Genomic DNA, 21,914 nt, shown 5'->3' with positions numbered 1-21,914 from the left:
GTGGACTACAAATGTTAAGCAAGAAATGCTTCTGTATTACTCCCAATTTAAAGACGAGGACGCTGATTTTCAAATAGTGGGGGTGACAGGTAGGGCTAGGTATTGTACTCAGGCAGAGACGTCAAATACAACTGAGTCTTGGCTATTAGTAGTATACGTTGTAGTTTGTGGATTTTTATGAATAGTAAAGTCATGTTTTCCTAAGCTAACTGTACGAATTATTTTTTGAGTTGCTAGCTTGCACAAATGGAAGTCTTACTAAGGCATGTGAAATTAAATCAGTGCTGGCTTTCTCCTAAACTTGTAATAATCATCATATGATGTTATACATGTAGAAGTACTCTAAAGGTGCTGGAGAACTAGTTTAATATAAGGTGGTAGTATTTTGTTTTACTTTCTAAAATTCTTTACATACAAACTTTTGTAAAAATACTATTCTCAGTAATACTGCTTTTAAAGAGATTTCAATCCATTTATTCCATAAGTACAATTTATGGACCTAGATTTAAAAAATCAGAATAAAAATTACTGAAAACATTCTTTTGAGTTTGATAATGCCTCAGGTTCAGTTCTATTTAAATTTCACAGAATCTCTGCAGATGTTTTTAATCTCCAGTTAAAAACATCTTTATTGATCTACCGAATGTCATGAATCTTATTATTTCCTCCTCCTAACTGTGTCTCTTTCCCACTTTGTCCGGCCACATGCCAACAACTTTTAGATGTGGTCCAATTAATTTAGAGAAAATGACAAACTGGGCTGTTAGAAATTGTAAAATGTTAGCCAGTTTGACTGTTATACCAGACAGAAGAAACTATGTGAATGTATAAAGCTCAACTCCATTGATTGGTATATTTCTTTAAAAAATAAAACAAAAACCCTGAGTATAGTAAATTCTTAGGCTTGCGCCTTAAGACTAATTAACATGTTGAGGTGTAAAGCCTTTGTTAAGGGAATTATAGACAGGTAGTTTCCATTGACAACTGAGTGACAGGGTATTCACTCTATATTCTTTAAACAGGTTAGCTCATCCTTATTAGCATCTCGCCAGGGGAATGATGAGACAGGCTGGGGACATTAAGTGGAAAGATCTCTCCAATATACCTTAATCCTTATGCTTGCCTCAGTCATAGTCCTTTCAAATTGACTTTAAATTGTCTACATTTTTCAAAACCTGTTTTGTTTGAGTTTGTTTAACATATTTTAGGTATTTAAAAAAGGGAAGTGTATGCCCTTTACATTTTTAAGAACTCCCTAAGTGCCTCGCAAATGACCTCAGGCTGATTGCCTAACTCTCCTAATCCTATGCTGTGTTCTCTAGGCCTCTGTGACTCCATCTCTCTCTACTCATTCGTGTGGCTCATGGGACCCCCCCTGCTCATCAGTCCTTCCCTTGCTCCCCACCTATATCTGTTGGGACTCCCTCTTTTGTACTTTGCTTGCTGAGCTTGATCTAAATATTTTTTCATAATTTTATTCCTTGATATCTATTAATACGTGATCTTCTGTAACCTGAGGTCTATGGTCATTCATCCTGGTATCCCTAGTAGGTAGAGGCTTCTCATCACAGTTTATATGAAGCAGGTACGTAATTCTACTGCTACTGTGCTACTGTAATCAGCAAACCGCTGATGCCACACGATACGTGATGCAAAAAAAGATGTCTGTGACCAAATAGATTTGTGATATTAGACATTCTATATGCCCCTTTTGGAAATTCACCATGGACAATATCATTTTAAGGAAGGCTTCCAAAAATCTGATTTGTTCGCTTTCGTATTTCTCAGTGAGTTTGACCACAGAACACTTACCCTTTACCTACCAACACCTAATGCATGTTGGTTTCCAGCTAGGCTAAAATGTGTTTGGATGATTATCTTGTTTCACTGTTTGAGGTTTCTTCTATTTTTAAAAGTTGATAGGAAAAAATAATCGCAACCTTGAAAATAACAGTATTAGCCAACAATGATTTTACAGTGCTTCCAATATGCCAAATATTTTATATGTACTTTCAATTATAAAGTCATTTATCCTTGCAACAAACTTCATTAGGTCAGAACTATTATCCACACTTTATAGATAATGGAAAGCACAAAGAGGTTGTACAACTTGCCCACGCTTACACAGCTAGGAAATGGTTAAGTGGGATCTAAACAAGCATTCTGGCCCCCAGAATCCACATTTTTTTCCTCACCGCTATGCAGTAATCCTCTAGTAAAAGGAGGGAGTTTTCTCAAAGCAAAGTGAGGATCAGGTTCATGTGCTGAGGAAGTTCTGTAACCTCCTTTTCTCTGTGTGGTATTTAATATCCTTTCCTACTTCTGCTTAGTTCTAAGTAACTGGGCAACAATGCCCACCTAGGCTACCTTCAGCGCTGGCTGCCTGCCTGCCCCCCCTCCTCACTTTTCACTTTTCGGGAGACTTGGCAGGGAGTCCTGGTGGAGCCTCGTTCTTTCCTTAGCATATTCAGAGTGGTTGTGAAGGAACAGCATCCAGACCAGGAGCAGATCTCTGGGTCTGGATGTGTACAGGAACATCATAAAACAGGCGCTTATTCGGACATCCTAATTGAGAAACAATCTCTTTAGCTCTTTGTTTCAGGGTTTCCATCACCATCCCCAAGTCCATGCTTCACTAGGAGGTCTGACTCACAGGAATTGGCATATAGTCATACTCATGGCTGTGATTTTTTTTGTTTAATTGAAGTATAGTTGACAAATACATTAGTTCCAGGTGTACAACATAGTGATTTGACAATTCCGTCATCATGCAGTGCTCACCCGAAAGTGTGGTTACCATCTGTCAGCATACAAAGTTACTATGGTATTATTGACCATATTCTCTGTGGTATACTTTTCATTTCCATGATTCATTTATTTTATAACTGGCTAAGCTTGTACCTCTAATCCCTTCCACCTATTTTACTCATCCCCCCATGTCCTCTGGCAACCACCAGTTTGTTCTCTGTGTTTATGACTTTCTCTGTTTTTGTTCATTTGCTGTATAGATTCTGTATATAAGTGAAATCACATGATTATTTGTCTTTGTCTAGTTTATTTCACTTAGCACGATACCCTTTCTGTCCATCCATATTGTCGTAAATGGCAAGATTTTTATGGCTGAGTAACATTCTATTGTGTATATATACCACATCTTCTTCATCCTGTATCCATGAACACTTAGGTTGCTTCCATACCTCGGCTCTTGTGAATAATGCTGCAGTTAACGTAGAGGTGCATATCTCTTTTCAAATTAGTGTTTTGTTTTCTAGATATTTGTAAATATCTAGAAGTGGAATTATTGGATTACATGGTGGTTGTTTTTTTTAATTCTTTGAGGAACTTCTGTTTCCACAGAGGCTGCACCAATTTACATTCCCACCAATAGTGCAGGGAGGGTTCCCTTTTCTCTATATCCTCATCAGTGCTTGTTTTTCTTGTCTTTTTGATACTAATCATGGCTGTGATTTATGACAGCAAAAGGATACAAAGTAGAATCAGTGAAGGGAAAAGGCACATGGGGAAAAAATCTGGAGAAAACCAATCACTAGTTCCAAGAGTTCTCTCCCAGTGGAGTCATACAGGATGTGCTTCATCAAATTGTGACAATAAGTGTGAGCTATGGTCAACAGGGAAGCTCAATGCCCAGAATATTACTGGGGGCATCCATATGTAGGGCACCCACACCCTCTGCATGGTATGTATCAAAATTCGAGACTCCCAGGAAGAAAACCAGCAGGTGCTCAGCATAAACCACATTGAATAAACAGTTTAGGCACAGTAAGCCACTGTTAGCTTTTAAGAAAAAATTTTTTTTTTTTTTTTTTTTTAGTATAGGGAACTATTTACTATTCAAGTTCTCAGTTGTGAGCCACGGGCCAACCTTGCAGGCAAAGCTTTTTTAGGGTAACAGTCTGAGGCCTGCTATGTTAACACTTTGGGGCACTCTCTTCCAAAAGAACTCTGGCTCTGCTTTTAGGAAAAAAGCCATCATTTAAGACCCCATGTTGTTCTAAAAAGACTTTTGACTTCCATTAATAGAAGTGGTGACATTCTTGTTTGGAAAGCTATAGTTTTCATTCAATCCCATGTTGAAAGGAAAGGTTATCTTATAACACCCAGGGCAGTGAAGATTGCGCTAGATGAGAATGTCTCTTTATGTTTGGGATTGAATTGAGAATTGCAACAAGGTTAAATTGCATTTATTTTTCTCTTTCATGTATGATCTAGAAAACCAGAAGGAGAACATTAAATTATATCAGGCAGCCTGTTACTTGGGGTTTTTAAGAGTTTAATCATGTGATATTCTTGCCGAAGAAATCATTACTTGTAGGCTGTCATTTGATGATTAAAAAAAAAAAATCTTTTTAGTTGAAAAGTGAATTGTTTTTAGAAGGTTGGTAAATAAAATGGAAGGAGCAATCCACCATAGTGTGCTTTATACAATAAAGTGGAAAGTGGGAAATGGTTATTTTGTGATTACATTTCTATAGATAAAAGACCATTTTCATACCAAGGAACATAGATCACTTAGATTCCAGTTGGATTTATCTAATTAAACTTGAGAACAAGTTTGGGCTAATTTTAGATCTGTATCTTTGATTATCCAGAGTACATGGCATTTTGCCCCATAACTACTATACTCTCAATCTGGCAGGCAGTTTCTTTCTTTTTTTTTTTTTTTAAGGATTTTATTTACTTATTTGACAGAGAGAAAGTGCATGCACAAGCAGGGGGAGCGACAGGCAGAGAGAGAGAGAGAGAGGGAGAAGCAGGCTCCCCAAGGAGCAGGGAGCCCGATGCGGGACTCGATCCCAGGGCCCTGGGATCATGACCTGAGCCGAAGGCAGTCGCTTAACCAGCTGAGCCACCCAGGCGCCCTGGCAGGCAGTTTCTTATTAGAGTTCTGGTGAGTTCAATTTAAGAATGATTATGGAAATAATAATAAAATAAAGTATTACTTTAACATATTCGATTTTTAGAAAACTCTTGAATATGTCTCCCCAAAATATTCTTAAGTGTATATCATGCCTACATACAATAAGAAAGGCAACTTTAGCAGTAAATAGAGGAAAATAAAGTGTGTGAGAGTCAGAATGTTAAGACTCAATAAAACTTTTATCATAGCTTAAAAAAAATCTCTTATCATTGCTTATTTACAAAAAAATCCATGTCAATATTCTAATATGATGGGATAGTAAATTATTTCATTTTCAGAGCCAACTTGAAAGATAATCTTTGATAGCTTTTTGCCTCCTTTCCTACACCCTGTTGATTGACACTTACTTCCCCTTCCAGAAATGTCCATTTCTTTCATACTGTTCTTCACCGCTCAGTCCTCAATCTGATGAACCACTTCTCATTTCATTCCTGCTTCACACTCCAGACTTGTCTTAACTTCCCTGCTGTCCAATGAAGTCCTCTTTCTCTTAATGAAAGTGATTTCTCTTTGCTTATTATGAAGCAAGTATAGCAATTAAACTAATTCACAGTAAGAAATTAATGATGAATTATCTTTTCTACTGTTACATTTTAAGAAACTCTTTGTCCTCCTCTACTATAAGTGGGAATACGTATTTTTACATCCTTCCTAGAAAGCACCCTGGCAGCATATATCAAAGATCATAAACAGTTTTCTTACTATTTCCCAGTAATTTCATTTTCTCTAATTTGAAGTAATTTCATTTTTTCTAATTCTAAGAAAAATAAACTGAAAGAAACACCTATACACCGAGATATTGAGCATAAGGGTAAGTTTAATAGCAGAATTGTCATGAATATAATGATAAATATTGTGATAATATTGTAAGTTAGGAAAGCAGGAAAAAGGAGAGCGAGATAGCTAAGCATTCAGTGCCCGTTTGCAGATGTCTGAGGTCTCTACACCTTGAGCTACTAAGGAAGCGGCATGGGGTCAGGCAGGAGTCATGTCTGCGAAAGAGCTAAAGGATTTTCAGGTACTTAAAACTGGAGAAAACCAACTATTTTGGCTTAAACCTGCCAAAATACCCAAAGTTTAATTAAGCTGGGTTGAGTACAAAGTATGGTTGGTTCAGAGTATGGGCTTCAGATCACATAGAATGGCCTCAACAGTTGTGTGACCTTGGGCAAGTTATTTAATCTCTCCAAACTTCACTCTGCATATCTTAAATGTGATCATGACATTTACCTTATTAAGGGTATTGTGGGGATTCAAGAACGTAACTCATGTAAAGTGACTAAAATCTCCCATAACAAAATGTGTACTCAAATACTAATTATAAATGTTATTAATTTAATGAGGAAGACAGTTAATTATCAGCAGATCACAATGTTAAGATTCTAACTTTAACATACTTTGAAAATTCTCTGATTTTTTTGCGGGAAGCCTGCTTCTCCCTCTCCCACTCCCCCTAGCTTGTGTTCCCTTTCTCACTGTCTCTCTCTTTCTGTCAAATAAATAAATAAAATCTTTAAAAATAAATAAATAAATAAAAATTCTCTGACTTTTCAAAGAATTGGGTTATATTTAGTTAGGAAAAATCTTAGGTTATTGAAAAACATCTTAGATTTTATAGCTACATACATATTGCTTTTAATTATGCAAGGTGCAAGGCTATATGCAAGGCACTCCAAATAAATATTCAGAATTGGTGTGCATGGTACCTAGGAGGAAATAACACTTCTGAATTCTGAACCTTATAAACTCAGCCCATAAAGTTACAGTAGAAGTCTCAGAGCCCCATAAAATCTCTTCAGGGTAATTTGCACAAGTCCTTTCTTGTCCTGGGTAGGTGGATGGGCACCAAATGACTTCACCTAAAATGAATAAGCTAATAGCAGATTTGGGAATGCTTTCAACCAGACTTAACTCCTTGCCTCTTGTTTTAATGAGGCCAAGTCTCTCTGTGGATATAGTGTATGAAATAACAATTGATACATTGTTATAATTTTTTTCAAAGGATCTGTTTTCTTTCCTATTAAAGAGTTTTAGAGGAGTCAACATGGTATATAACCTGATAGGTTTCATGTGTGCTAAATGTAAAAACTAATTAACTTATATTAGTTAAATTATTGGCAAACAGTAAATTAAGTAATGGAGAATGACAGTCTAATGACTTTTGCATTGGTCTTTTGCAATTAGGTTGATTATTGACACTCATTGCCTTGTAATAATTTCTTTTAGTTGTCAGTAAATTCAAAAATAGTTTGGTAAACATCCACACAAAGTCCTTTGGAGAATATTAACAATATGTTGCTTACTCTAGTGATCTTTGAGGTGAGGCGGTCTGACTGTAGCATCTCATGTTTCTAGAGATTCTTCGGAAGTGCTGAGGTGAGCATTTGCTGTGTTCATTGCTGGGCCTGGAGCTTTATGTGCATTATCACTTGGAACCTCAGTCTCAATTTTAGTTGGCAGATTAGTTCCATTACAGATGAGGAAAATGAGGTGCAGAGAGATTTTTGTAAAGGGCTGAATCTTTTTCCTTCTATTAAATTTCTCACACATGAATAGGGTTTAGTTGTAATCACAAAAAAAAAAAAAACAAAAAAAACTAATTGTGGACCTGGAGCAGGGATCCATTGGCAAACTCCAGCCCACAGGCCAGATCTGGCCCATTGTCTGTTTTTGTACAGATGGCAAGCTAAGAAGTGTTTTTACAGTTTTAAATGGTTGGGAAAAAAATCTAAAGAAGAAGAATGTTTTATGGCATGTGAAGATTATCTGACCATCAAATTTCAGTTTTATTGGAACACAGGTATCCCTAGTTATTTCTCTATTATCTGTAGATGACTTCATGATACACAGGCAGCGTGAATAGTTGGGACACGGGCCCTATGACCTGCACAGTCTGAAAGTGCTCCTATCTGCTCCTTTGCAGAAAACTGCTGATCCCTGGTCTAAGCTGATAATTGATCATAGGCCTTTATAAGAGACTTGATTCATTACTGAATGCTTCCTACTTGCCATGCACTGTGTCGGGTTCTCATACTGGGGATGCAGTAGCGAACAAAGGACACTTTCATGAGGCTTATAGCTTAAAGCTCCTAGTTTGGTTAATACTTTAATAGTAATTAGGTAGATATAATAAGTTTACATAATAACATTATTTGGTCATTTGAATAAAATATTTTAATACTCATAAAGTAGGCTATTAATGGTTTATAAAGTAATGAAATTGGTTAATGTAATAATAGTTATTTGGTTAATCTAAGCATTTAGCATAACCCTTATTGTTTAAACTTTTTTCTTTTTTAAAAATGTAAGTATGCCACCCTGAACATAAGCCTATCTTTTTTGTTGTTTTTAATTAGAGAGGGAAAAGGAGGGTTAAGGGCAGAGGCACATGGAGAGAGGGAATCTCAAGCAGGCTCCATGCCTAGTGTGGAGCCTGACATGGGGCTCGATCTCATGACCTTGAGATCATGACCCTGATTTCATGACCAAAATCAAGGGTCAGACATTTAACCAACTGAGCCACCCAGGCACCCCTAAACCTATCTGTTTTAAATGATTTGTGATTTTACTGTGATTAGGATCATAGATTACACATATTACATACATTTTTGTGTTTGCTGTAACTATAGATGTTAGCAGTTAGCAGTTAGAAATTGAAGTGAGCACTGGGTGTTATACGCAAACAGTGAATCATGGAACACTACATCAAAAACTAATGATGTAATGTATGGTGATTAACATAACATAATAAAAAAAATCTAAAAAAATTGAAGTGAGTTATTGTCATTCTAGGGGATATTCTGGAAACTGTTTATTGCTAAATTTTTGTTAGGTTCCTGATGTCAGTTTGATTCCTTGTCAGTGGTCTTAAGAAATACATTACAACTCATTCAAAGATATTCTGAATTACTAATGTAGTACTTCATAGTGCTTCATTGGTTAGCCTCCGTGTACATTGGTAGTTCTTTTTCCCTCACAGAATGTTAACTTTGTTAACATTATTGTTGGATTTTAATTTGCTTAATTACATATGAAGCACTAATATTTGTCACCACTTTAAGAATCTGTATTAGTCATGCCCTAAAACAAAAGTGTTACATGATTTTCTTATGGCAGTGGTGGCATAATACCTTTGAAAAAATAACAGTGCTGCTTTTCTGTGTTAGACTCATTGTCTAAAGCTTATCCCCGTGTATGTTTTAGAGAAGCATACCATTAGTGCCATGAGTAGAAAGATGGTTTTAATCCATCCATCATTTTTCTATCCATCAAACTTCTGTGGAGTGCTTGACATGCCTCGGTATCGTCCTAGCAGCTGCGGTGCGGATGTTAGTTTCCCGATACTCAGGAAGCACTGAGTCTTCCCTTCCTGACTAGAGATCATGCATCCCCAGAGTCGTTGACAAGGCTTTTACTAAATGGCAGTTTTTGCCTGTGTGTGTGTACGCGGTTTGCTCCACTTCAGTTCATTTTTCCATGAGCGCACTCCCTCACATGTGAAGTTCTACATCTGGTAACTTAAGTTTGCTGATTTTTTGTCTTTAGTCTCCTCCAATCTGCTAATTTATCATGTTGACAGTAGGGTTAATTTACCTTATTTGTAGCTTTTCTACATCCTTCTGCACCTTTTATATCTGCATCTGTCATTTTAATGTGAACTCATGATACTTCCTTGATATTGTGAATTATTTCAATTTCTTAATACATATTTTCTATTATAATACGATTCTCACCAGTGCAGTTTTTTGATGTTCGTTATATTTCTATGGAGGAGAAGGTAATGTAATCAATCAGTAACTTTCCGAGTATCTCGTTGCAGTGTATTGTGGTTGGCTCTACTTTACAGTGTAGCTTAGCCCCAAAACCAAAATGAGATTTCAAATGCCCACACTATCTCCACTACCCGACAAAAAGAAAGGAGCAATTTAGGGATGAATAGAGGACTTTCTTTCAAGCACTTACTGGATAGTGGTGAAGTATGGCTAGGAGTTTCTTAGTATGGAAAGAGGAAGAAAAAGAGCCTCCCCTTACCTTGGCTGTCTTTCTCACACTCAAACATACACGTATTTATATTTTACATGTTTACTAATTATGATATTCGTGTTTTTATTTACCACTGGGCCATTAGTATTTGGTAGATTCCTACTTCCTCTGTACACAGTGCAGTTTAATAAAGCAATATATATATATATATCTAGTAAGCCCTTAAAAAGTAGTTGACTGGGCCTCTGGAAATTATTTATAGTTAAATTTTCATGTGTCTTTTCCTGGTTTTGATTCATGGAATGAGAAAGACCTAATGAGGAAGTCTGTGGTCAATTCGACACACCAGAACAGAATTTTTAAACTAGTTTGAACTTAGTTTTCCTTGCTTTTCCTTTTATGTTTGGTTATAGTTTGGAGGGCATGGGGTAGGCATTGTGGTTCCTCATCTTCAGAAGACTCCTTTTAGGTTAGAACAAAATTAAAATAGCCTTGATATTTACACAGACTAAAATTTGTGACATCAATCCAAATCTTTTCCTTTTGAATTTTAATATAAAACAAAACTAATAAAATATAATATTAAAAATAATAATACAGCTTGAAAAAGTGGTGTTTCTATAAAGGGAACTTATTATTAGAATTGAGCTATTAAATTTCTATTTGTATAATGACAAAAACGTCATAAGGCAAGTGTATAGGATGAGATTGGAGCCACCTGCTGGCTCATAAAATAATAATTTGTATCCTAAAAAATATATTCCAAGCAACTAAGGAAAATCAAAGACAGTAGCAGTTGAAACTGAAGTTTCCACTCAAACATTGGTGTGTTAAAGGTGCTTTAAGGAGTTTTGCAGTTTATGCTTTGGAAGGTTTCTGTATATTCTTAAGTATATATACATCTGTTAGAAAGCTAATATTAGAAACCATTTATTAGAAAGTGATATACTTATTTGGCTAAATTTCCTAGCTTTTTATATCTTCTAAGTCCTTGGATTAGTGTGAGTTTTCGTTTTGTCTTTTAAACATCTAATCCACTGAAATTCTTCACAGTACCCAGGGCTTCTGACTCTATTAAATGGAGTCTTACTCTATATCATAAATAATTATAAATAAATATATAATAGGTAAGCATCACTTGATACCTTAGAGCATTTCTGCATTTTTCCTTGTCTGCAGGATTTTGGTAGTTTATCTCTGGTTTTACATTTCTTCTCTTTTAGATGTTAATATGTTATCGTAAGACCTAGAAAACAGTAAAAACATCTTTAGTTGGCCAAAGACCTGGTATTATTGCACTTTGGCTGATACTTTGTTTTGCCAGGATTCTTTCTAGGGTTGTAAGCTGCCCTGTGAGGACGGTTGGGGCTGTTTGCACTTCCAGTGAATTCCTTCTCAATCTGTGATGAGATTAGAATTATTTAAACTCATGACAATTCCAAGAAGCTATGGATGGCTGATAAACACCTCAGTTTAGAGTCAATAGAAGTTCTTGGTTTAGACACAGCCCGCATTTTTTAGTTCTGGTAATCTGTCTCCATGTCCTGACTTACACTTTTTTGTGTGTCTGTCTTAAATTGATGAGGTAAAGCCTTGCTCATATGTTTTGGAAAACCTCAAAGCTTTTCTCGTGTAACCATTCTTATGGAACCAGCTCTGGAGATGTTATATGACCTTTTTGTATCCGGTATCTAGGTATTTATTCCCACATCATCAGAGTAAAGAAGTGGAATTTCTAGATGTGACATTGTTGGACCCTGTTGTCCAGGGTTTAGCAAATCATTTTAAATCTCTCATTTTTATTTTCTTAATCTACAAAATATTATAGTGGGACCAGATTATTTCTTGGGTTCTCATTCACTATAATTTGTCCTATGGATCTGTGTTGATTCTGTAAGGATAACTGTGAACGTAAACAATGGTCTGTTAATCGTCTGTTGTATTATTGCTATTTCAAATTGCCTTTTTCATTTTGTTTCTTTTTGCTGGAGTGATTATTTATATTGTCAGCACTAAAAAGACAAAAGTGATTTCCCATTGTTAAAATGCAGTATTTAGCAATAAGATACCATGCTCTCCTACTCCGTTGCCAGCATACGTTTTTATTCCTCAAGAATATTAAACATTTATTGAATACTTACCATGTAGCAGACTGGTACCCTGCACTAGAAATAGTAATGCGTGAAACATAATTCCTGTCCTCAGGGAACTTTCAGTATAGTGATTTTTTTTGGGCGGGGGGGGGGGTTGGTGACAATCTAATCTCCTCAGCCCTGATAATTTCCCTGTAGGTTCTGGCATATTCTTATATCTTTTTTCTAGGAATGTTAACCTGAGACAAGTCAACTGCTTTATGCCCTTTATGTGATTGTAGTAAATTTCAATGTTCTCTTAGGGTCAGAAAAGTACATGTCAACGATTTTGTAAAAATGACATATATATCTTTTAGGGCATAGTATATTTCTGAATGATGAGAAATTAATTTTTTCATTGGTCACTACCTTGTAGGATAGCAGTCATAAATGAATGAAGCCCAGGTTGAGCTTGACACATTTAGAGAGACCTTGAAGTTAAAGAAGAACCGTTAAATCTACTGAGAACAGTTCTTAGAATAATTTAGGAGGCAGTATGGGTGTTCTGTATCCTTGAAAACTCTTTGAATGGCAACTTTATATACAGGATTATATTTAACTTCCCCTTACTCATCTGTTTATTAGAGACCACGAATTGTTACATTCGTGAATTAAGAAGTTACGGTTTTACACGCCTTTGCCTTTGTTAAGACAGTGGAGGAAAAGGGGTCATTTCAGAAATACTGTTTCTCTAGCTGTCTGAGTTCACGAGTGCCAACAAGTTGGCACTGTCGTAGCTTCGTAGTTGTAAATATGTTCCTGGTTTTCCACTAGGTAAGGTCTCTGGTGTAGAAGAGGCAAAGACCATATAAATTCACTTCCTTATGTCCAAAAAGTAATCCAAGAGACATATTTATGCAGGTGTAGCTCTTCATGCTGCTTTTTACTTTGGGTAAGAAAGGTGCTGTAAAGGAATTTTATAGAACAGCTGACTTGATTTTACTTAAAATGTAGTTTTATCATTAGTTCAATATTAATGAGTTTTTCCATTCATGTAAGTAAACTTAGGAGGTCCACTTAAATTCATACTTCTTTTTTAGAAATAGTTTCATTTTAACTTCAGGTAGTTTTACTGTGAATATATTTTATAATACTTGTACCAGAGTCCTTATGTTAATCTCGAATGTTGTCACAGCAGTGATTCTTAAAGACCATTAATGTAGTATAAATCTGCGCTTTTGTTGAATAAAATGATTGTCATAATCAGACCATTATTGTGATATTCTAACACCATTTCTGAGATGTCTTGTTATGTGAAATAAAAACGATAATGATACTAATGATCAGGGTATAATACAGGCATAATAGGCTATATCTATTGATACCTTATCTTTACTTTTCTAGTGTTTGATCTTGTCATAATAAGGCTGCCATCATTATGAATTCTTAACTTTCCTCTTACTTTAAACACATAGGGATGTGAGATTATTTCAACGCCTGACCAAGACCATACCGACTTTACCAAGTGTCTTGAACTGCTCCAAAAAAAGATAGAAGAAAAAGACTTACAGGTAAGATATACACCTTTTGGGTGGTTAAGTCTTAGTAACAAGGGTATGAAAGATTCTGCTTAAAGTTTTTACTCCTCTGAAGTGATTAGTTATTCTTGTGCCAATGTTTTGGCTGTCAGATTTTTCCTGTATGTTAAATAAATCTGTACTTAGCTGCCAAAGAATAATGTGCACTTCAATCAGAGGTCAAAGATTCAAATACCTTATAGTGATGAAGTCACAAGATGGGTGAAGTGGACCTTATATAAAGTAGTTGAAACTGGCAGCTCATTCTTGGCCTAAAATGAGTAGCAACTTTTCATCTCTCATTCATCATTTCCATGAAGACCTATGTGTGTTTTCTTTTTATATGTGTGTTTAAATATTGTAAGGGCAAAACAAACAAATGTGGCCTATATTTGGCCCATGAGTCATCATTACAAACTCTTAAATAAACAAACAAAACATGATCAACTTTTTTACATCAGGGAAGAGTCTGCTACTTTGCATTTGTGGACTCTAAGGTGTTCCGTAATGTCTCTCACCTAGCATCCAAGCATTTAATAACACTAGTTTAGCTAGTATACAAGTTTATATTTTATTATATTTCACAATTTTTCTTGGTACTTGAAATGATATGCAAAATATTTTTTAAGCCAGTGTTTAGTGAAGATCAACCAAATTAAGCCTGAAGCATTGAATGGCAATTGACCATTCTTTTACTGGCAGAAGCAGGAGGGTAAGCTGAGGTGCACGATCAGATTTGTAATTTTAAACTAAGAAAAGTAGGAAAACACCTTTGTACATTAAAATGCTTTTGATGGTACAAATAACAGGAAGTACATTTCAACCTGGCCTCAATAGTCAGGCGAGATAGGTAGTCTTCAGATACAACTCAGATGTCTTGTCTGTTTCTTTGATTGTCTTTGTTCCGCTTTGTAGGCTTTGTCTCTAGTATGGTTTCCCTGACTGCCTTCAATGACCACCTGTAGCAGCATTTTAGCCCTTCACATTCAGGGGGATTAAAGGAGAAGGGACATCACTTCCCATCATCATCATCCAACTTCAGTCCTGAGATCTCTCCATTAGGCCACTCTTGGTTTTGGCAACATAGGATGAGAGTAACCTGATTGTCTTGGACTGGAGCCGGGATTGAGTCTCATGTCTCTCATCTGTCTCATGCAGACTAATACCCATGTGGCAGGACAGCAGAGGTATTGGAGGGGCAGTCCTAAGAAAAACTTACTCCCTCACAAAAGTTTTTCAGATTGCTTTTGGCATATATTTACTAAGTCGAGGTAGTAGATCCTTTTCTGTCTTTGAAGACAAGCCTTGTTAATTATCCTAATTGACAAGTAGCACATTGTACAAACTGAACAAAATTGAGTGAACATTTCCCATCTCTGTTGTAGCTTGAACTATACCAAATGTATTGTGCTATTTCCAGCAATAAATTGCTATAATTAAATATTTATTTAACGAAAACAGAACACAGCCCATTGAGAGTTATCTGCTTCATCCAGACAGAGCTGATTTTGAGTTTCTTAAGAAATTGTAAATTCCTCACAACCCGTGTTTCAGTTTTCCTAGCATCAACACTGAAATTATTGAAAGCTGGGAATGCAATTATGTGTGTCAAATTGATAGTATCTGTAATACAGTATTTGGTCATTAAGTCTGAAAATAAATAATCGTATCTCAAACTTAATGCTGAAATTCAGAGAGAGCCTTAAACTGAGGGAAGAGGGTAATCAGGTATCAGGTGTATATGATCTGCGAAGCTAATCTGGTAAGGTCTTGGATGATCCAGTAGGGAGGACAGAATCAAGACCTATTAGAGCAGTCGTGCATTGAGCAGAAAGGACCAGACCCTCCTACTCCCATTGTGGTTAGTCACCGGCTACGAGCTCTCAGGGAAGGATGTGGCTTTGGTGGCCCACTTTGCTGTATCCTGGAGTTGCCACTGGGCCATGACAACCAGCTGGCCCCCTCACAGCCCTAGCGAGTTCTTTCTAGGGGGAAAAGGATCAGTGCACTTCCACGGCTGCCTCAGGCCCCTGGCATGATTTAGGCCCAGCACATTCTCCAGCCTCGTCTTGTACTACTATTTCTCTTTGGAAAATATACCCTAGTCCCTCTCCTTCTCTGCCTTAGGTGTTGTCTCCTCTGCCTAGATTGTTTTTGCATATCGTTTGAATATTTTTCGAATTTTTCTTTCTCTTCACCTGTCCCACAATGGCAAAATAGGTGAGGTTGTTAAGGAGGCCATCTCTTCCCCATTCCTCCAGGTTAGTTTCTGCCACTGTATGTGTCTGTACCCCCTGTGTTCTCCTTCAGGGCACTCTGAACACTTCCAGTAATTGTGTTGGTTATTTCTAATTGTTTGCTGGAAGCCTTTCTTCCCAGCCTGACCATATAGCCCACAAAGTGGGGCAGATCTGTCTTGTTCATGCCTGAACAACAGCACCTGGCGTGGAAGAGGTGCTTTGGGCCTGTTGAGTCTGTGTTGTGCCCTATGAACGCACAGGGGAGTTGAATACAACACAGGTAGGGGAAAGGCTTCTTAGAGAAGGCTGAGACATCATAAACAGATAGGGGTTGCATGGCAGAGGGAAGAAGAGCGTTCTAGGATAGATACCTCAGGACTCAGGGAGGATGGGTAGCTCTTCAGTGAACCAATGGCAGGGAGTTTGAAGAGTTCTAAGATGGACAACAGTGTGATTAGTTTGGTGTTTTGAAAAGCATCATTGGATAAACTGAAGGCTCCATGACTCACAACAAAAACCTTGTGGTTTCCTTAGTATAACCTTGAGGTTACAGTAAATCTGATGAAATAGAGTATCTGTGAGCTTCCACTCGACTTTACATTTAACCTGGAGATACAGCGTTTCATCTGATTTAATGTAATAGCAAGAGAAAAGCTAAATTAGAAAGACTAGCAAGGAGAGTAATAAAAGATGCTTCTACCCCCAAGTGAGATCATCTTGAGATGAGGGCTATTCAAAATTTCTACTTAAAATGCACATAAACTATATAGAAAGATCTTTTATACTTCTCCACCTAATAAGTCCTATCAAATTATCATACATTTGTATTTCTACTTAGTAAATTATAAATATGAATTTGTCATCAAAGTGTCTGTATTTGTAAGATCTTATCTTACATACTTTAAAATGTTAGTTATAAATAAAATTAATATTTAATATGTTAAGAAACCGTACTATGTAACATCTTAGAACTTTATAGAATTTGAATTAGTCCGTCCTTACCCTGAAGGAGCTTACTATCCAGAACATGTGATTAATTTTTTAAAGTTTCCCTAAATCACTACAGTTATTTATTTATCTATTTTAAAACTGTTCACCCTCAACTTTTATTCTTTTGCAAAAGGATTCACCGATACGTGTGACTTTTTAATGCTTTGTTTTCATGTTACCACATTATTTATCTGTAACTGAGTCATGAATAATACATTATCAGGATGCCATCTGATATGACTGGATCTTTAAAGAGCACATCTATTTTCTGATGTCATGATGCATACTTGAGATCTAAACCTTTGAATTCAGTGGAAAACATTAAAAGCTATTGCTCCAACTTTCTAAGAATGTAAGATGCATGTTGTTTAGGAAGAAGCAAAACAAATCTAGATTATAAGGCCCTGAGAATAACAGGCCTCCTAAAATACAGTTTGGAGTATTTTGTACTATTATATGATGACAGAATTCAATATTTCAGTCTCTGAGGTTTTATTTTTTATTTTTATTTTATTTTATTTTTACTGGCTGCTTGGAGTTTATTTTCCACTTGGTACAAGGCACACGGTTCCAGGTGTGAGGAAGACTTGAATGTGGCTTGGGTAGTAAACAGTGGGATTCTCTCAACTTCCTTTTTGGTGTTTTGCTATTTTGATATAAAAGAACCCAATTGCTTCTGCCTGTGGCAGCCTGACTAGTCTACGGGGAAGCGGGGGGTGGGGTGGGGGTGGGGGGTGGGTGGGATCCAGCGCCTCCTGAAGCCTGGTGGTGGCCACTCAGGATGGCGGCCTGGTTTCGGCTTTGCCAGGCTGGTCACCAAGCTGCTTCCTTCTGGCTTCCAGAGCCAAGTCGCAGATGATCGTGCTGCTGGAGGCCTGAGGAGATTCCGAGTGTTCTGGGGACTCCAACATTGTAGCCATGAACGGGAGAGTGGACTTCCCGAAGAAGAAACTTGCCCACCAGTGATGGGGGTCAGCCCTGGGGTGGTGAGGGATGGCTTCCCCAGCATACTCTGCGCTTCTGCAGGAGCTGTTACTGGAAGGGGAGCCTGGGCGGTGGAGGTGATAGTCGCAGGTGGCCATGAGCAAGCCGCTGGAGGGCATGGCTGCCATGCTGTCACTTGTGGGCTGGTGGAAACCTGCGCATGCAGGGGTCAGGGTCCCCCTCCGGTCACCCGCTGCCCCTTGGGCAGGGTGTTCCATGCTCGGGCTAGTCTCTGAGGTTTTAAACACAGATTTAATAGTAAACAAAATTTGGGCAGGAAAGTTGTCCTTAATTGCACACTGTTGGTTGTATAGATTTAAATGCATACTAGTTTAATTTGCTGAAACTTTAATACGTTTTATCCCCCTTGTCCCATGTTATTTTTTTAATCAATTTTTCAATCAAATAGTGTAGGCTGTGGAAAAAGTACTGTATGAATGAATAAGAGCAAATGCCTAAATTTTATGCACACAAATATTAACTACAATTAAATACTACATAAAGACTGGGATTATTACATATTAAGTTTTTTAAAATTACTTTAATAGCCTGAGCAAATATTGGATTGTGACTTGTATGTCTTAGAACAGTTTCTATGCATTTATGTCTGAATTGGAATTCTTGACTATTGAGATTAGGTGAGGAATATTAGGTAGTCTTTCTATTTAATTCCTACATGGTATTTCTCAGATACATTATGTTTAGATATCTGCAAATGCTGTGAGTTTTAGAATATTTATTTATGTCTGCTAATTATCAGTATTGGGTTAGGTGTCCATTATTGTTTTGTAATGGACTAATGGCTATGTCCATACTAAATATCTGTTGCTCCTCACTTGAAAAGGAAATTTAAGACAGTATCTGATTGGAATAATTACTATCACTATAATGAGCTCTGACTCACAGGGTTGTAGGAGGAACCGTGATAGTGCTCTGAGAAATATCTTCCAAGGATCTCTGGTGTCCTCAGTACAGTCTACTCTGATGGACCCGTGTCTTCGGCAAGATTCCAGTCTCATCTAAAGCAGAATTTAATACACCTGTTGTGTGTGTCAATGTGTATTCTGGAAAGGGATGAAAACTAACTTCACAGTAGAGATACTTGGCAGATACCACCTTAATCAGGTAATCAATTAATGTCAACAATAATTCTTGTTGATAATACATGCCCCTCTAGGTAACGTACAGGGTGCTAAGGGCACTTGTGAGATTCTTCCCTAAAACCCCTAATCCCAGTTTCATCTTTGAAAAGAAATCAGAGAAAGTCAAATTGAATATTATTCTCCTGAATACCTGACCAGTATTTTCAAGGTCATGACGGTTAAGGAAAGATCGAAAACTTGACACAGACCAGAGGAGATGAAAGAGACATGAAAACTAAATGCAGTGTGGCATTCTGATTTGTCCCTGAACTGGAACAGGGCATTAGTGGAAAACTGGCAAAATGCAAACGAAGCCTGGAGTTTAGTTACTAGTAGTAGTCATGAAGGTTAGTTAGAATGCAGGCAGGCAGGGACAACCCCCCCGCCCTGCCCTAGGAGGAAACCACCTGTAAGAGGATTTTACACCCACCCTGGAAGGAGCTCTCCACCCTTTCCCACGTGATAGGTGACAAAAACCTGATTGGATGGCAGGTACAGGGAGGGTTAATCAGATTAAAACAGAGAGCCAACAAGCCCATAAAACCACCTAGACTTAGAAACTCCTGTGACAACCCTCTCGGGTCCCCTCCCTCTTTAGGAGCTTTGTACTATCGCTTCCCTGTTGCTCAATAAACCTTGCTCTGCTGTCCACCACTCTGCCTGGTCTCCCTCTTCATTCTTCGAAGCGACGTGACCAAGAACCGTGGGCACCGAAGGAGAAAATCCTGTAACAGTATATTGGTGTCAATCTTTGGTGGAATAGGTTTATGTCATGGTTACAGAAGATGTTAGCACTGACCGAGCCTGGGTGAAGGGTAATCCCTGTACTATCTTGGCGACTTTTCACTAAGTCTGAAATTATTCCAAAATAAGAAGTTCATGTGAAGAAAAGATGCTCACTGTTTCAAATATGCTCTAACAATCAGGTGGTATAATCTTTTTGTGATAGGACTCAGTGTTAACAGAATAAAAAGGCAAGTACTTCTTAGCACTTAGGCAAATCCAAATACCTTTTTATGAACTCTTTCACCTTTAAAGCGTTTCCTCAAAAAGTCTCAACTTGTGAGTCTCTGTTGGATATTTTGGCAACTGTTTCATGTGAAAACTGTGCCTGCTTGAAAATCTTGGCTGGAAACTTGATGATCCTTAAACTGTGGTTACAGCCCACATCCTCAAACTGCCCAGTTTCCCAAGACGTCAAAGAATGGTAGGATTTAATGAGAGAGAACTGGCATTCAATAGAATTTTTTCGGGGTTGGCTCCAGAAGGAGAAACGCTGCTCATTCTTGTACTGCCTCTTTACCTGTCAAAATTGTGTGGTCTCCATCACCACCTTCATTTTCACCTGGCTCTTCCTAGAGGGCCATTCTATCACACTTCTATGTGGTTAACTCCCTCATTTATGCATCTCATCCAGAACTCCAAGCCTATTTGTGACTGTTAACAGGAAAGCCACAAGAATTTCATTTCAGTATCTAAAAGAAAATTCTTCATCTTTCTCACAGAATCCCATTTTCTCTTAATTTTCTGTCCCATGCACTGGCACTACCTCCCATCCACCTGGCAGAAACCTGAGAGTAGCCTTCTCTTTTACTATACCATCCCTTACCAGTTGGTCATAGCTCCTTTAATTCTGTAGGTATCTCTTGTGCCCACTTTCTTATTTCCAGTCTTACTAATACTAGTTCAGACCTTAATCATTTCTCACTTGGATTATTATATTAGCTTATGTTTGACCTCATTCACTCTGTTCTCTTACTAAAACTCCTGTCTTCTGTATTAACTGCATGTCTGCCTAAAATCTTTTATTGCCTCCCATTTACTTATTCAACAAATATTTGTTCAATGAATATATTTTTGGTAACATCATGGTAAAACTTAACTCAGTTCTTCTTTGAAGGGATCTTCTTATTAGCATTCTTGATATCATATTCTCCTGCAACCTGTGTTTAGATGATTTATCATCCTGTTGTGTCTACCAATTGTGATAAATATGTTTGTTATTAAAAGAGTTGTTTCCAGTGCAATGTGGTTTTCTGTTTCAAGTTTTTCTTTAAATTCTACTTGGTTAACATATTGTATAATATTAGTTTCAGGTATAAAATTTTATGATTCATTACTTAAATATAACACCCAATGCTCATCACAACAAATGCCCTCCTTAATGCCCATCACCTATTTAACACCCCCCCCCGACCATGGCCCACCTCCCCTCCAGCAATCCTCACTTGGTTTCCTGTAGTTAAGAAGAGTCTTTTATGGTTTGCCTCCTTCTCTTTTTTTTAACTTCCTTTCCCTATATTCTTTCGTTTCTTAAATTCTACATGAGTGAAATCATATGGTATTTGTATTTCTCTGACTTATTTCCCTTAGCATAATACACTCTAGCTACATCCATTTTGTTGCAAATGGCAAAATTTCATTCTTTTTGATGGCTGAGTAATATTCCATTATATGTATACACACACACACACACACACACACACACACACACACACACACACACACACACACACACCCCATCTTCTTTTTCCATTCATTGGTCAATGGACATTTGGGCTCTCTCCATAGTTTGGCTATTGTTGATAATGCTGCTATAAACATTAGAAACATTGGGGTGCAAGTGCCCCTTTGAATCTGTTTTTTTTTTTTTTACAAACTTTTGGGTGAATACCTAGTAGCACAATTGCTGGTTCATAGGGTAGTTCTATTTTTAACTTTTTGAGGAACCTCCATACTGTTTTCCGGAGTGGCTGCACCAGTTTGCATTCCCACCAACAGTGTAGGAGGGTTCCCCTTTCTCCACATCCTCACCAACATCTGTTGTTTCCTGTGTTGTTAATTTTAGCCATTCTGACAGGCATGAGGTGATATCTTACCGTAGTTTTGATTTGTATTTCCCTGACATTGAGTGATGTTGAGCATCTTTTCATGTGTCTGTTAGCCATTTGTATGTCTTCTTTGGAAAAATGTGTATTCATGTCTGC

General features: G+C 37.4%; 1 protein-coding gene across 6 annotated transcripts in view; it reads left to right on the top strand.

The window, feature by feature from the left end:
* The window catches only part of TPK1 (thiamin pyrophosphokinase 1), a 336,496-nt gene that overhangs the window by 158,794 nt on the left and 155,788 nt on the right, over nt 1–21,914 (top strand). For 5 of the 6 annotated variants that reach the window (XM_028106283.1, XM_028106279.1, XM_088018241.1 and 2 more), the window contains exon 6: nt 13,470–13,565. In XM_028106283.1, coding sequence (XP_027962084.1) covers nt 13,470–13,565 — 96 coding nt within the window. Of the gene's footprint in view, nt 1–13,469; nt 13,566–17,643; nt 19,582–21,914 lie in introns of those variants that run through there. The other variant, XM_028106280.2, reaches the window with a different exon arrangement.

The sequence above is a fragment of the Eumetopias jubatus genome, unplaced genomic scaffold, assembly GCF_037043125.1.
Source record: "Eumetopias jubatus isolate StellerSeaLion01/CBP00866 unplaced genomic scaffold, mEumJub1_p1.0 scaffold_14, whole genome shotgun sequence".
Classification (NCBI taxonomy): domain Eukaryota; kingdom Metazoa; phylum Chordata; class Mammalia; order Carnivora; family Otariidae; genus Eumetopias; species Eumetopias jubatus.
This window is presented reverse-complemented; position numbering and strand designations above follow the sequence as displayed.